The following is a 16,715-nucleotide window of genomic DNA, read 5'->3' as shown; positions in this document are numbered from 1 at the left end:
ACAATGCCAATAGTTCTCCCATAGGCAGGACGTGTTGGCTTTGCCAATGCTTGTTTATCATGCCAAAGCACCATCTGTCTCCTGAGTCCCACTGCATTTAAGATTGTGTGTTGCCTGATATCATTGCCAGTCCTCAGCACACTAGTGCTGTCTCAGTAAACTGGTGTATACTGCACCCTAGTAGGAGAATAAGAGCGTAGTGTGTGCCACTCTTGTTGATAAGACCCTGCGAGTGTGTAGCTGCCTTCCTCTTTCCAGGCTGGGGCTCACCAGAGGGAACAAGTGTTATCGCACAAGAAGATGAGTTGGCTGTTTAGGGTATTGTCCTACCACCCTCCTTGCTCCTCACCTACAACTGGGAAATACATGTACATATGTAAGCGGCACCAAGGCTTTGCTGTTGGGATCGTGTTACAAGGGACCATTGCCGGGGTTGACCAGAGGGAAGATGCTGGATGAGGCGTGTTCCTGGGTGAACCTGCTTTATGTAAGTACAGGATGACTGGGTTTCTAGTGTAAGTGCAAAGTGAGCAGTGTGCCTGGATGAATGCAGGACAAGAGATGAGCCTCTATGAATGAATGAAGAGCAGAGAGCCAAGTGCAGGGCATGCCTGTACACGTGCATAGTAAGCCTTATGTATTGTATGTTGCACTCTTGTGCAACCCTCACACACACGCTTTTCCCTACATGCATGAGGCTTCCATTTCAGGCACATGCTTACTCTTAGGCCCTCATTAAAGGGCAGCACCAAATCCGAGGTAATACGCCAAGATAGTAATTATATTATTGTAGTTGGGTTACACGTACTGCAAAACATACAGTGTTATCCGATTTATGCTTCGTAGCCCACAAATGAGGAATACATAGGGAGGGGTAATTTTTACGATAGCTTTACATAAGTATGCACGGAGTAGTTATAAGAATGCTTTTGCACATGACAGCCTCCATATTTTTCTGTAATGTATTGTAGTAGTGCCATATTTCAGTAAAGGTTTAATATAAATTTTACTATTTTAACCAATCATAACACACTACATTTTCAGCAATCCTAAAACCACACACGTGCGTGGTTCACAGAAGTACATTTGCTATATAATAAACAAAATACAGATTTTTGTGTATTTAATTTGTCCATCTTGTCTGGCCTGTTACTAAGATATGCTGAGGGAGATTCAAATAAAAAAAGCAGATGGCTTTTATGGGTGTTAGGGGTGGGGGTGACAGCGGATGGGGAGGAAGGGTAAAAGCAGCAGATGAAAGACTTAAGAAGCACTAGAATGAAAGAACCACACAGGTGCTCATGTAGCGTGGGGGAGGGGAGAAGCACTGAATAACTGAGAACAACCCAGGGGGAATAAATCCACAGGCGCTGAAGCAGAGAGAGAAGCACGCAAGGGAGATACTAGGAAAGCACACACACTCTTGTAGAGTGCTTAAGCTAAAAGAAAAAAGTAGTTCCTTAAACGTGAGCTGTGGAAAGACACAAGTAAAAAGAGGTTATGCTCCAAAGGAGGGATAAACACAAGATGAACAAGAAAAGGGAGTGAATAAGAAGCAAGCAAATGTGAGTGACAAAGCATCACCACAGTGCTGCAATTGTATAGCTACAACATTTTAAACATTTCTAAGCTACAATTACTGTAGTGCTAGATCTCTTGACCCTCTAGTAACACAACAAGGCAACATCACAACTGTAAACCTCGTGCAACAGTATATTGCTTCGACTGCTCAACTACAACACTTCAGCTCTGCAACTATGCAATGGCAATGCAATAACTGAACACCTAGAATGGCACTAAACCTGCAAAATTGATATGCTACAACTGTGTAACCCATAAATGTGTAACTTCTCAACCGTGCAACTCTAAAATTACACTACATCTTTAGTAGTCCACAACTGCACATTTGAATCAACCCTTCAACTTTAAAACAGCACATTTACAACTGTATTAAAGCTGTACAGTGCTAGGGCTGCACATCTAAAACATAACAGTACTTCAAATGCACAAATATGGTAACACTACAACTGGATAACTCGTCAACTACAGCTCTGCAACTCTGTCACAGCTACAATGTCCGCTTTCAGTGACAGCACTATAAAGAAAACTATGCTGCAGCAGTATCGCATACAACTCCACCTTTTACATGTACAAACTATATTAGAAGTACCACCATAACAGAACTGCAATCCATGTCATCTTCAACACTCCAACTCCAAAGCCGGATACGTACACTCACATTAGCGTAAAACAATTAATGTGCAAACCTATTGCATTTGTCTGTGTTTATTTTAAAATATATCTGCTCCTTTCTATATCATGTGATGGCCTGCTGCCTGAGGACTGTTAATAGATAAAAAAAATAGTTCACTTATACATTGAGCTGTGCGTATACCTTTTAGGTGCACTCTGTATCACCTATTGCATATGGTTATTTTAGTTTATTTTAGCATTTTATATTGTGAAGGTTTCTCTTAAGTTGCATTATTAGTATATAGTGTGGCTAAAATGCTACATACAAACAACTACACTGTTGTGTAGCCTCATAAGGCTCTCATGAGTTGGGCTATGCGTGGTGGTGCATGTTGATGCGTTGCATGCTAGTTCCTCGCGGGGCACACTGTCAGGTCTCACCCTCTGACGCACATTGCACATGTGTGTGCCAAGATGGCTGTTTGTGGAATTGCCAGCCCACAGAACACCATGTATTTTGTACTTCCTCTCCTTGATCAACAATGAAAGTTCCTATGTGTGTAACGGGCATCTTTGATCCACTAAGAGCCAGAGCAACTCTAAGAAAGACCCCATATGCATATTTTTTATATAACGGAACAGTCTACGCAAATTACACCGTAGCTGCTATTCAAAGACACTGTGTTTCTCTTCAGGCACACCTTAAGACCTTTTGCATGGAAGCCTTAGTCGTACATGTATGATGCTTGAAAAGGCCTATCCAAGATCTCCAAAGTACGCATTTTGCTTCGACCATTTCTGCATGTTTGTTAACCCCCACATTTCTGCATGTTTGGTAACCCTCACAAACCTGGATGGAACTCTCATGTGGAAGTCACATGGTGTCTTATTTGGAGGAGGCCCTGTTGTCTTAAATCCAGACATTTCATCGCTTGGATTTGTCTGCCTTTGCGAGAAGCAAAATAGGTTTTGTCTTTGTGACCTATTAGCTTTGCCACTAGTTTTTAGCCCAGCTGCACAGAATCTCTGATGCTGTGCACTATGGCTAAAGTTAAAAAAACAAAACCAAAAAAAACATTTATATGCCCTCTCACTTAATTTTATAGGCGTGCACACCATGCACGTGGATGCCTACAAATGAAAATAACTTTTTTGTTTGTAGTTTGATCAAGTCCGATTGGTAACCGAAAACGAAACAAGCAAAAAGCATTTCTTTATTAGTTTTTTAAAGTAGGCGGTTGTGAGGGATGGAAGAAACGAGGCCTAGCAGCAGGGGGGACATGGAAGGAACATGAAGAAGGCTGGGTGGGCACAGACAACCAAGGGGGAAAGAGGGCAGAGTACGGATGTAACATCGACAAGCACAGGTGAGAACAGTGAGGGGGCAGGAAGAAGCAATTGAGGACAGGCAGAAGCACTGTAGTCGATCCTGATTAGTTTTAATAGGTCTCAGGAGTTTAGCTTAGCCTTTTGGCTTTCAGGCCTGTGCCCCTGCCATCTAATGACTTTCAACCTACTTAGCTGGCTCTGTCTTAGCCTATATATTGTATTATTCTTTTTTAGATGGCTGCCTTTGTTTAGAGTTAGAACACTGTTTTTGTTTGCATTATCAGTGCCACTCTGTGAAGGCGTCACTATCAGCTTCCAAATTACGTGATGTACGTAGGTATTCACATCATGTCCCTTTCCCAGTTACATGTGACAGGAACAAAATGTGGTGGGAATTGTTTATATAATTGCTGCCACAAGCCTGCCCTTTAACTATTGTTTGGGAACATACCTGCATCAGGGGTCCTACAAGATCTGTATAAATACATCTTACACAGACACGGTTATCAGAGCGATTCCTACCAGATGCTATTGATGTCATCTATGCTCCCCGTCACCTTGATGCAGACCCAACCTTCATGCCACCATGAGGTCTGACCAAGACCTCATTCCAAGGTAACGAGGGTTGGGGGCGATTGTCATGGACATGGTACTGGCAGGTTAGGTTTATCACACCTAGCTCTTGTTAGGTTAGGGATTAGGTTCTCTATGTTAGGGATATTACATTTCTTGTTTGTTGCAAGATGGTGGGGGTCTTCATATTCACGACTCTCACCTTTACAATCATGCTTCTTTTATTATGCATTATCCTAATCATTGCATCTCATGCATTTATTATAGATTGCAACCTTTTCAATAAATAAATTGAAAACTCTCCTGTATCTCCTTTATTGCTGGTAAGTGACTGAGACTTATTGCTCACGTGAGAAAAGTGTAACTTCCAATCCACCACGACTCCCCTGAGATGTTGCAGTCTAGAGTCATGCGTAAGGCTGCCAGAAATCACATTTTACTGTTTAGGTTTTTGGTGAGGTACTGCTTGTGAGCCGTGAGGGTTGGGCTGACAGTTGCAACTTGTGAGATTGTCCTAGTCGCCTACAAACAAAAGTGCTGTCATGCCTAAACCAGCAGTCTCAGCTAGGAGCGAGAGTCCAACTATGACATGGCGCCACCAACAATTGTGTTTTGGCACTAATTTACTAATATCCTGAGTATCTCTGTCTCACACACAGCAGGTACCCTGAGTACCATTATACGGAGACATCCGTGGTCTTGGGGAGGATCCTCACCAGCTGAACATGGAGCACCTAACTATATATTTGTGTGTCTGTGTGTATATATATATATATATATATATATATACACACACACACAAAAAACCTAGTGGCGGTCGCCACTAGGTAGTCTTATAATTAAATCTAAATGAAAAACGGCAGTGCACTTCTGAAATGTATATAAAAAGATACTGCATTTTGAACATTTGGAAATGGCATGAAGTGATATATATTTGCAGTGCACTTTGAAATAAAAGAATATGACACTGCACAGGCAAAGTTAAATGATTGCAATTAAGGATGAATAGCGTTTTAAAGAGACTTAAAAAAGACCTTGTGACTTTAAGGCCGCAGGATATAAGGGTGGTCTGTTTTACCACGTGGTCATTTTCAAATCGGACAAACTAAGCACCTATGATTAAGGCTTACGTTGATAGCCGAAACGCTTCAGGGGAGGAAAGAACGCTTGTTACTGCTGTTTAAATTTGGTGAATAAAGTGCCTCACATTGCTGCAAATTTAGGCACACGGCGTACTTCTTTTGTCAGGGAAGTTGGTTTGGATGTTCAGCGAGGGTGCTCTGTCCCCGCAGCGCCGAGGCAGCCCTGTTGGTGATTAGGCTACATGCAGAGAGATTGTGTTTGAAATATATATATATATACACATATATATGTATACATATATATATTTAAAAGGTACTCTCAGGTCCCCGCACATGGGAGGGACTATTCAGTGCTTATGACTTTGATGAGGATTCCCCTGGAAGAGAACTAGGATTACAGGGAAGCAATTTAGTCTTCTCTGGATGAATGCAGGGTTTCAGCAAAAAAATAACTGTAGTTAGACCCTGGATTTTTCTTAATTTAGAGGGTAGCCATGTCATTTATTTACAAAATTAAGTCTAGGTGTGTCTGTAACACAGTGGTTTCTGCATCCAAAAATTATGCTGCCTACATGTTTCAGCTGAAGACAATGTGCCCATACAGGTCACGCTGCTTTCTTCAGTGCTAAATATTCAATTCGTACCTGCCTTTCACACTAAAGGAGTGTATCTAACAAGGAGGCATATGGCTCTCTTACCTGTCACGTTTGCTCTACTGAACCCTATTAGGTTCCTGATCCAACCTCTTCGGTTAAGAGGCAGTGGGCATTTCCCTGTAGTCACACTTTCATCAAGGGCACAATGCTTTCTTTCCCCACCTATTTTAACAAGTTTTCCCAATTTTTCTTTTGGTTGAGCCCACTCATGTGGTATTTACCTACTTGAGCAAAAGGAGGCCCCTATGATGAGAGGAAGCACCTGTGATGAGTGTACCTTAATATGGCGGGTGAGGTGTCTCCTCTAATATCTAAAAATATTCATGTAGGATGTTAAGGTAGGCTTTAAACGGAGGGCTCACTGAATTTCGGGCCATTGCATTATTGTGTTGTGAATTGATTTGAATGTGAGTACGTGTGTAGGCCGAAAAATGTCTCTCATTCTTTCTTGGTGTTAAAGTGTTTTCTATTCTTGCCTTCTTGTGTGGCGGGCAGTGTTGTTGTGATATAAAGAAGCAAGTAAATTAAACAAACACCATGTGGGAGACTGTTTCTTTTCTTTTGTTGCTGTTTCCTTAAAGATTGTGGGCATTGTTCTTCTCTGCTGATACTAAAAATTGTAATAAACACAATTACGAAAAGCTGGGGAGTGGGTCTGTCTTTTGGTCACAGCCGAAGCAGGACATGGAAAGAGACCTGTCCCCCTTTTCAGTCATAGTGACAGTTGGTGACCGTTGACTACCCCCGGGCCAATGAAGAGGTGAAAGTTCCAGAAATTCCATAAAAATAACTTAAACATTAATGAAAGCTGGAGACAGGCTGTCTGAAGTACATGGGGAATGTAGCAAAGGTCGAGAAGTAACTGTTTAAGGTCAAACACAGGTTAGATCAGAACTTTTTCAGGGACTCCTTCACACATGACATTGGTTACATTTATGTACAGAGGATTACCATATAAAGGTATATATAATGTAGGTAAAGGTGCATTAACTAGAGGTCATAAATAGCAAATATTATTTAGCAGCTGTAAAGTTAGCAGGAGAGAACAATAAAAGCGATCAAAAATATAAGCAGAGTAGAATCAAAGTGAGGCAAGATATGTCGATGTGGTGAGGGATTGCACCTCAGTGCCACAGATTAAAAGACATGAGAAAAATCCTAAGTATGCAGATAAATATCGTAGCAACTTGCAATAAGCCTCCTTAGTCTGACAAGTAGTGGCTGGTGATGAGTGGAGGACTGTATTGCCAATGATTACAGTACAAGTACAAAATCACATGAATAAGAGTAAAGCAGGACTTTGTATAATGCACCATTGATCAAACAAGTGAGGATTTGTGTATAACATACGACTCAGTGGTTGAATTAAGCAAAAGTAGAGGTGAAGAGCATAAAATGTTCGACTACAGTGTATGACTTGGGCAGAAATAAGTATTGAAGTAGCAGGATTTTAGGAGCGATTTAAGGGCTTGAAATGAGGAAAGAATTTGAATGTGGACAGGGAGGATATTCTGTCATCTTGAGGTTTGCCAGAAAAGAATGTGTGTTGTGTTGATTTTTTCTGCAGTAAAAAGAGGAGAGATATCTTTTTTCGCTGTGGAGAAAATGAGTGTCTTCAGAAAAGTACATTTTCTGGGTGAGGTATTTTGAATTTTGGCAATTCTCATGATGCAGATTGGCCAAATTGAGAGCTGGTTAATGTAGACAAAGGGAGGGGTGATGTGTTTACATTTGTGTATATCAGTGAGGTATCTAGTGGAAGCATGTAACACTGCTCTAAAAGGGTCTTGTAATCTTTTTGGTAGGTCAGTGAGGAGCGAGGCACCATTGTCTAGATTAGACATACACAGGGCCTCCACTGCCAGCTACACAGATTCTAGAAGGAGAGAATGTGTATGACGTTCTTAATTTTGAGCAGGTGCACTTAGTCAGATTTATGAAAGGTGACCAATTTTGTGATGCTATTTTATGATTTTCTGTTTTCAAGCAAGAGAAGTTTAAAGGCATGATGGGGTTTAGCTGTGTGTTGGAGACACTCAGTTTTTATCAGCTTACATTTGAGATACCTCACCCAATACTGGCCTTCTAGGAATAATAGATCATCCTATTCATTTCTGCTGACTGTGCCATTGGTCACAGCAGAGGAGATAGGGTCTAGTGTCTGAGTTGACCATGGTTTTTATAATCCTGGCTTCAGGATTTGATTCTCTGTTGTGTGATCCTAGGTAAGCTCATTTGTCTCCCTTTGCCTTACACCATTAAAGGACCCCTGGAGGTCCGCGAGGCCGACTTGTGGGGTCCTCGACTGTGTTACAAAATTAAATAATAATAAAATGAAAACATTAAAATAAATAATGTATATACAAATGAAGCAAAATAGAAAATGTGAAAACATTTTCAAAATTTGATTTTAAACAAAATATTTCAATATTTGACCATTTGTTTGGTTTATACCTGTTTTTGTATTTTTGTGTATTGTTTTGAAGTTCAGATCATAGAAACTGCTTATGCAAGTGGTCCCCACTTTCCAATAAGGACTCAGTGGGGGTCCGCGGATTACAGTAATGATTCAGTGGGAGCCCACAGAAGTCAGAAGATGAAGAGCTGCTTCCTTAAACTCTTTACATTTATGGAATATTAATATGTGAAGTGTTCAGTTATCGGTAATGTGGTGCCAATTTATTGTCTCTTTAGTTGCCAATCACCTCCCCTGTTACTATTTGTTGATTTTGCTAAAAAATATTAAATAAATACTAAATAAAGACATATTTTAAAAACTAATCATGTGCAGAATTTTCTCTTTTTCAGTATTAGAAGCACTATGGATCTGTCTTCAGTCCACTAGTGTTTACCTTTTTTAGTCAGCAAGCAGCTTAAAAATACAGTTTTACTATTTAGTTGTCCGATTTTTTTCCTTTTTTCCATCTGCTTTAATTCACACCAAGAAACCATGGAAATGTTGGTAGCTGGCTCAAAAAATACATCAAATATAAGAGTAATTGTATTGGCTGTTATACTATGTTGGGCGTTGTAGTATCTTAATTTGCTATCTTCTTGAAATAAACATTGTAGATAAGTATTATTTTACAAATAAAATGTTGCTGATGTATCCTGTTTTTTTTCCATGCAGCATGGGGATGATATTCGTACCTTGCCTCTTGCTGGTCATGTTGGCTTTGACAGTTTACCAGATCAGCTAGTGAACAAGTCCATCGACCAGGGTTTCTGCTTTAATATTCTATGTGTTGGTAAGTACTTAGGAGTGTGGCACAAATCACTGATTGAATGTGTTAATTTCCATTTTAAAACTTTAGTAACAGCACACAAACCAGTATATTTGTAACATGGAATTAAATGTGCATCACACAGCCTCTGGTAACCCTAGAACAAATCCAACCAAGCAAGCTATTTAGTTTGTTTCCAGTTTATCTCCATTTGTTTGGGACAAAGGGAAGGTAGAATCAGTTGACATGAAACTAGTTATTTGTTAATTACATGTTTTTGTTCCTTTCTTTGTGAGACCTAAGTCTCCTCGGTATTTTATGAATTCTTTTTTTTTTTTTTTTTCTTCCCTGTAGAATAACAAGTCCATTTTTTACAAATGTACTTACTTTCAAAAGGTGGCAATTTTAAATGGGCCCTTCTGTTGTATGTTCCTAAGTAAACAGATGAGTGCAAACATTTTATGGATTTGAAAGCAACATTTATAAGTGAAATCAGCATCTGGCATCTAGCAATCAATGTAGCCTCTTGAATACCCGTCGTTCATGTATAACTTAGAGGCAAGGCAGTTCATTTGTCACAAGACCAAGTTGGGCTGAGGCTGATAGATCTGTTATTCTCTGCCTCAAATCTACCTTTAAATACAGAGGCTGGGTCTGTTTTCCTGTAGTGAGAGGTGATGAAGACACTTTCAGGTTGCAAGCTACCTCCTTTCCCCCGCTCTACATCATGCCTCCCCCACCCTCCCCCTGCACACATACCCAATAGGTTTAGCAGATTTTTAACCGGTTTCGGCAAAGTGGGACTTGCATGTCCAAAAAGACAATACAAACCATCATTTGGTGCATTACACTTACTCCAGTATTGGAACTTTCATAGATTCACATGCTTGAATCCTTCCCTGTCATCGAGATGGGAGCCCCAGGTATATTTCATTAAGTAATATTAACATAGCATTAAACCTAAAGGCCCTTAGGCCTCTCATTTTAGCACTCCATCACAGTCATTTTAATAAAAAGGACCAAACTTCAGGGTCTACCAATCAGGCAACACCACCCACTAGAACATTCCTTAGAGAAGCTCCAGCACCTAAGATTTTCTACTGCACGTCGTGCTATGGTGTCTCCTCAGAGCTCTGCTCTATTCTTCACATCCTTTGGCATAACTTCAAGGCTATACTTTTCAAAACCTATTCTGACTGATTGTTGATCTGACGAAGAAAAGAAGGGTTTGTTCAGATCCTGCAAGACCTGTGGGAAAAAGAGATTAAACTCTGAAGACCCTCATCAGGACTGCATATACTGCCTTTAACCAGACCACTCTGCCAAGGACTGCAAGGTATGTCACACCTTCTCTTCTAAGACCCTGAAGGATAGAGAGGATAGATTATTAATATGGCGGCAAAAACTAAAATCTAGAGACAACCCAGACTCTGATTCAGACAGCGATGGTTCTTCCAGAAAGTCATCTAAGAGACCTAGATCTCATTCAAGGTCTTCCCCAGAGCAGCCAAGAAAGGCCCACAAAAAGACCACCTCAGGGTCTTACAAAGGCCACAGTCCTTCTTCATCACCTCACAAATTCTCCACAAAAAGGGAAAGAGGACATGTCAGCAGTTCTGAAAGGCCTAGAAAATCATCATTTGTGCCTCCATCCAAGTCTGCTGTACCATTTAAAAGGCTTTCCTCTGCTCCTACAGTTGACGAGCCATTGGCCAAAACTATACCGTCAACGACATCCTCATCGACGCCAGTGGTGAGTGCCATTCTACCGTCGATGACAGTCTCTAGATTAATACTGTCGACGACCGCTCCGACGACAAAACCGTCGACAACGCCATCATCGACGAAGACCTACGCGTCGCCATCCTCTATGACAGTGACCACGGTCTCCTCATTGCCGTCTTCATCGTCTATGACCCCGTCAACGGTAGCTTCGACCTCAAAGCCGTCGACGGTTAAGATTTCCATGCAGACAACATCGACAATTGCTCAGACTACACTGTTGATGAAGGCTTCTACGATTCAGTCGAGGAGCTCGTCAACGACACCGTCGACAAGGGAAAAAATCCACATAAGTCAGGAAACTGCAAGAATTACTCCGGATACTTCTCCTAGTAAGATAACCCCTCTAATTCCAGTACATCTTTTGGAGGGTAATGATGACTCGAATGATGAGGGTCCATTTGGGACAGCACACAGCCCCTCACAGTTGAACGTAAAGTATCAGGATGACGATGAGGAGTACGGCGAAGCTTATGATCCACAGTACCATGCAAGTGATCAAACATATCAGGAGGATTTGTATATGCCAAGCTCATTATTATCTGACATCGGAGCGATGCTATCCAACTACAGTAGGCGCTTTCCTCCTTCAGAACGTGGGCAACCTCAGCCTCCTTCATCGCCTGTTTCAAAAGTAGTCACCCCACATCAGAGGCTAACCACTCTACCGCTGTCGAATGTGGCCACACCGGATATGACCCTACCACATGAAACTGACATATCGGAGGGAGAACAAGAGGAAGGTGAGCTCCTCGGCAACCAGTCGGAGTGGGATGAGTATATTATTCCAGCTCCTCCTTCTCCTTCACATCCAAAAGTAGATTCACCTCCAGATGACATCAGAGGATTCCATAATCCTATGGAAAGAGCAGCTAAGCGTTTTGCACTTCCAATGCCATCCAAGCAAACTGATTGTTTTCTATATGATTTTAAAGAACCATTTCAGAAGTCAGTACGCTCCATGCCACTGGTCAGTTACGTATGGGAGGAGGGTTTGAAGGTTATGCAGAACCCTGCTACATTCACAGCAGTACTTCCTTGCTTGAATAAGAGGTACAAAGCACCGGAAGATACCCGACCATGCTTGGCTGGTCACCCCCATCCAGATTCGGTGGTAACACAAGCAGCCCAGAGAAGATCCAAAAATCCCTCTGCTCCAATTTCCGCACCTCCTGACAAAGAGGGCAGACAATTAGACAACATCGGTAAAAGATTTTCAACAATGTCTAGTCTCACTATAAGAGCGGCTAACTCCCTGGCAGTGTTAGCCAGATATGATAGGCAATTATGGGCTGACATCGTCCCATATCTTGATCACTTGCCGGAGGATATTAAATGAGAGGCTAGAAAGACATTGCATGAGGGAGAACTCACATTGGCGGAGATAATAGATTGTGTGATGGGCATAGCCACTACTGGGTTTCGTCAGCTTGTAGGTCCAGCTGTCCTCTGAAGACAAGGTTGGCTGAGGGCCACATCATTCCGCCCGGAAGTGCCGAATAAGATACTAGATCTTCCTTTTGATGGTCAAGCGCTGTTTGGCAAGCATATTGCCGAGGCATTGCAGTCGATTAAATCCGACACGGACACAGCAAAATCTTTGGGTACACTCCAGTTTCTGAAGCCTTCCTTTCGAGCCACAAGAGGGCGTGAAATGCCTTCATATAGGGAAGGCTACCAGCAATTCAGATATCCATCGTTTGCTTCCTATTCTCAGCAATTTCGCCAACATTACACCGAAAGTCAGCCGCCACAAGCGGCGTATAGTAGGTCTGCCAACAGGGGACGGTCAGCTCGTCCAACTAAAGACTTAGCTCGCAGAGCTTGATGTGTCCAGAACTCCGGCTACCCCCAACCATATCCCCCCAATTCTAGGCAGAAAAATATCATCATTTCTCCATCAATGGCAAACCATAACATTGGACAAGTGGGTCTTGCAGCTGATAAAGTGTGGACACACACTAGAGTTTGTCCAAATGCCTCCTCCCAATCCTCCTCGCAGAACTTCCCCGAAGTATCTAGAACAACTCAAGAGAGAGATCAACAAAATGCTCCTCAAGGGTGCAATAGAAAGGGTACCTCCATCACAGCAAGAAAAAGGTTTTTACTCCAGATTGTTCCTCATTCGCGAAAAGTGGAAAGACTGGACACTGATCCTCGATCTCAGAGAATTAAACACCTTCTTAAGAAAACATTTGTTCCGCATGATCACCCTGCAGGACGTTCTTCTTCGGTTGAACCAGGGAGTCTTTGTCTACCTAAGAACCAAAGGATGCGTATTTACACATCCCAATTCACCCAGCCCACAGACATTACCTGAGATTCATGGTAGCCGGAAGCCATTTTCAATTTCGAGTCCTTCCATTCGGTCTAAAATCAGCTCCCAGAATATTCACAAAGTGCCTAGCTCCTATTGCAGCCTTTCTCAGAAGAAGAAAACCTCAAGTATTCCCATTCCTAGATGACTGGCTGATAAAAGCGGACACCTATTTGGCAGCACGCAGGTCAACAAGAAAGTGCATCTCCTTACTTAACAGCTTAGGCCTGACTATCAACTGGGAGAAATCCAAACCTCGGCCATTACGCATGATCACTTCTGTAGGGGTAAACCTTGACATTCAATCCACCATGGCCTGCCCCACTGTAGAAAGACAACAGAAACTGCTATCTCTAGCAAAGTCAATACAAAGAAAAGAATACATTTCAGTACGCTTTTACAAGTCCTTATTGGGAATGATGTCTTCATGCATACCTCCTAGTTCCTCTCTGCAGACTCAAAATGTGCCCCCTGCTAGAGCAGATCAATCTGCAATGGCTCTAGATTTGGGGAAGCTTCGAAGTTCAGATACAAATTACTTCAGCATTCACCAAAGGCTCTGGTGTTGTGGTCTCGGGAACATCATCTTTCTATCGGTCTATCTTTTCTTCATCGCCCAGCCCCGTGGACAGTCATCACAGATGCCTCTATGGAGGGTTGGGGATGGGTTTTACAAGACCTACAAATAAGTGGCAAATGGCCACCGGAGTTGCAAACAATGCACATCAATCTGCTAGAGCTGAAAGCAGTCCGCCTAGCTTTACAGGCTTTCCTCCCAAAGATTGCGGATTCAGAAGTGGTAATAAGAACAGACAACACAACTACAATGCATTACCTCAAAAAACAGGGAGGCACAAGATCTGTTCCTCTCTCCAGGGGAGCTCAGGAGATTTGGAACTGGGCTGTACAGCATGGCATACTCCTCACAGCAGTTCTCCTTCCAGGCATCCAGAACAGGTTAGTAGACTCGCTCAGCAGACAAAAATCAATATGTCACGAATGGGAACTAGACCAGTCCACGGTCAACCACATTTTTTCCTCCGTGGGGATCACCCAACCTCGACCTCTCTGCCAGCCGGTCGAACACCAAATGCCAATACTACGCAAGCTGGCATCACCAGAGGGGATCCTGGGGGAATGTGTTTTCCATAGCATGGTCAGGAATCTTTGCATACACTTTTCCACCAATTCCCTTGATCCAGTGAGTCCGAACAAAGATGAAGAAAGAACCATGCTCGCTAATATTAATACCCCCGCACTGGCCTCGTCAACATTGGTTAACGGAGCTTCTCCTGTCAGTGAAGCCTCGCATCTCAGTGAGAATATCTCCGCATCTGCTAACAATGAACAACAAACAAATCTTACATCCGAATCCTTAATCGATGCAGTTATCAGCATGGCTCCTGAGCACCTTGAGTTTGCACACCTAAACATTCTGCAGGAGTGCAGAGATATACTGTCCAAAGCCAGAGCAATTAGCACCACAAGACTTACTCATGTAAGTGGAAACGATTTTGTTTGTGGTATCATCAACAACAAATTGATCCTCTTTCTTCATCACTGGAACAGATATTGCCTTATTTGCTACATTTAGCGCGGTGGCGATTGCGTCTTATAGACGGTCAGACTCTTCACCTTCATTATGGCCCTCTAGCTTGTTTAAGCAATTTCTGAAAGGTCTTTTCAGAGTTTTTCCACCATTCAGACCTCCTCCTTCCTCCTGGAATTTAAATATTGTTCTGTCACAACTTATGAAGCAGCCATTTAAGCCAATCCATAGAGCTTCTACGAAATTCCTTTCCTGGAAAGTTTCCCTCCTTTTTGCTCTGACATCAACCAGGCGTGTCTGTGAGATATAAGCACTTTCCATACAGGATCCATTATTACAGATTAAACAAGATAGAATACTCTTGTCTACGAATCCACGTTTCATTCCAAAAGTCCCCTTTTGAGCCCTTAGTTTTCAGGAAATTCTTTCAAAATCATGCAACTCCTACGGAGAAGGCATTACACTCTTTAGATATTAAAAGATGTATTAAATTCTGTCTGGACAGGACTAAAGCATTTCGCAAAACTAACCAACTATTTGTGGCTTTCAGCGCACCCAGTCAGGGTCAGCCGCTCTCTAAATAGAGCATCCCTAGATGGTTCTCTTCAGCAATTTGATTTTACCAGCAGGCAAGCCACTACAAACCTATGTCCGTGCACATTCAACGCGGGCAGTTTCCTCTTCAGCAACGCTGTTTGCAGGTGTACCGCTTCAAGACATTTGTAGGGCAGCAACTTGGAAGAGCTGCCATACTTTTAATAAACATTACTGCTTGGAAGCATTATCTCAAGGAGAGGTAGCGGTGGGCCAAGCAGTCCTCAGGAATCTTTTTCAGTGAAGTTGAGCTATATCTTTCATCCCACCATCCTAATTTCAGGTATGCACATTGCCTATAAAAAAGACATTTGAAATACATGCTAAATTCTCATTAAAGTTTTGCCTCTAATGTTTAGAAATTTTTATTATGTACATGTGTATTTAAACATGCGATTAATGTATGTATTGCACAAGATAGATGTGTGATACAATGTACATCAATACTGCTTACTACTCTGATTCAAACATGTGAATCTATGAAAGTTACAATACTGGAGTAAGAAAATTAGGTACTTACCTGTAACTTTAGTTCCCCAGTATTAGAATCTCATAGATTCACATGCGACCCACCCGCCTCCCCGGAGAAGCTCACCTTCACCTCTTTTCTCTTTTATATCCTATACGCACTTGTGCTTAGAAAATCTGAGGTGCTGGAGCTTCTCTTAGGAAGGTTCTAGAGGGCGGTGTCGCCTGATTGGTGGACCCTGAAGTTTGGTCCTTTTTCTTAAAATGACCCTGATAGAGTGCTAAACTGAGAGGCCTAGGGGCCTTTAGGTCTAAACCTATGTTAATACTACTTAATTAAATATACTGAGGGCTCCCATCTCGATGATGGGAAATTATTCAAGCATGTGAATCTATGAAATATTCTAATACTGGAGAACTAAAGTTACAGGTAAGTAACTAATTTTCTTATGTGGAATCCAGTAGACTTGAACATCCATCAGGCCATATGCAAAACAAACAAACATGCACAGTCTATATCTTCCCTTGTCCTTTTCTGCTCAAACTTGCATGCATTTTCCAGAGGCAACACAATATGCTGCCACAACTCTGCATCTCTCATAGATGAAGTAGAGGGGGCATTAGCCTCCTCATTGAAGGTGGAGCATTTTGAGTGCCTCCCCTAAATGAGAGCCCAGCTCTGATGTTTTGAAGTCTGTTTAAACTGAAGGCCCTCCTTTCAAGCGTGCAGGATTGCCAAGGTCATTGGGGAAAAATACTGGATTGTCCATGCACAGACAGGGCTGGGCTGTCCCCTTCTCACAAAACAATGCAGAGGACTTTTGCCCGGCTGCTTGAGCTGCACCACTTAAAAAATGTGGTTGCATTAAATTTTGGTACAGTTCTTCTCTTGGTTAAATATCCCTCTAAGATCGTGATCCCTAATTATAGTTTTGCATTATCATCTGT

At 42.1% G+C, this 16,715-nt stretch overlaps 1 protein-coding gene across 1 annotated transcript in view; it reads left to right on the top strand.

Moving 5' to 3' along the window:
* The window catches only part of SEPTIN10 (septin 10), a 437,643-nt gene that overhangs the window by 52,418 nt on the left and 368,510 nt on the right, over window positions 1-16,715 (top strand). Inside the window, exon 3 of the mRNA XM_069204503.1 lies at window positions 8,964-9,081. Coding sequence (XP_069060604.1) covers window positions 8,964-9,081 — 118 coding nt within the window. The remainder of the gene's footprint in view (window positions 1-8,963; window positions 9,082-16,715) is intronic.

The sequence above is a fragment of the Pleurodeles waltl genome, chromosome 8 (genome assembly GCF_031143425.1).
Source record: "Pleurodeles waltl isolate 20211129_DDA chromosome 8, aPleWal1.hap1.20221129, whole genome shotgun sequence".
Taxonomy (NCBI): domain Eukaryota; kingdom Metazoa; phylum Chordata; class Amphibia; order Caudata; family Salamandridae; genus Pleurodeles; species Pleurodeles waltl.
Note: the sequence above shows the minus strand (reverse complement) of the source record. Positions and strands in the feature narration are given on the sequence as shown.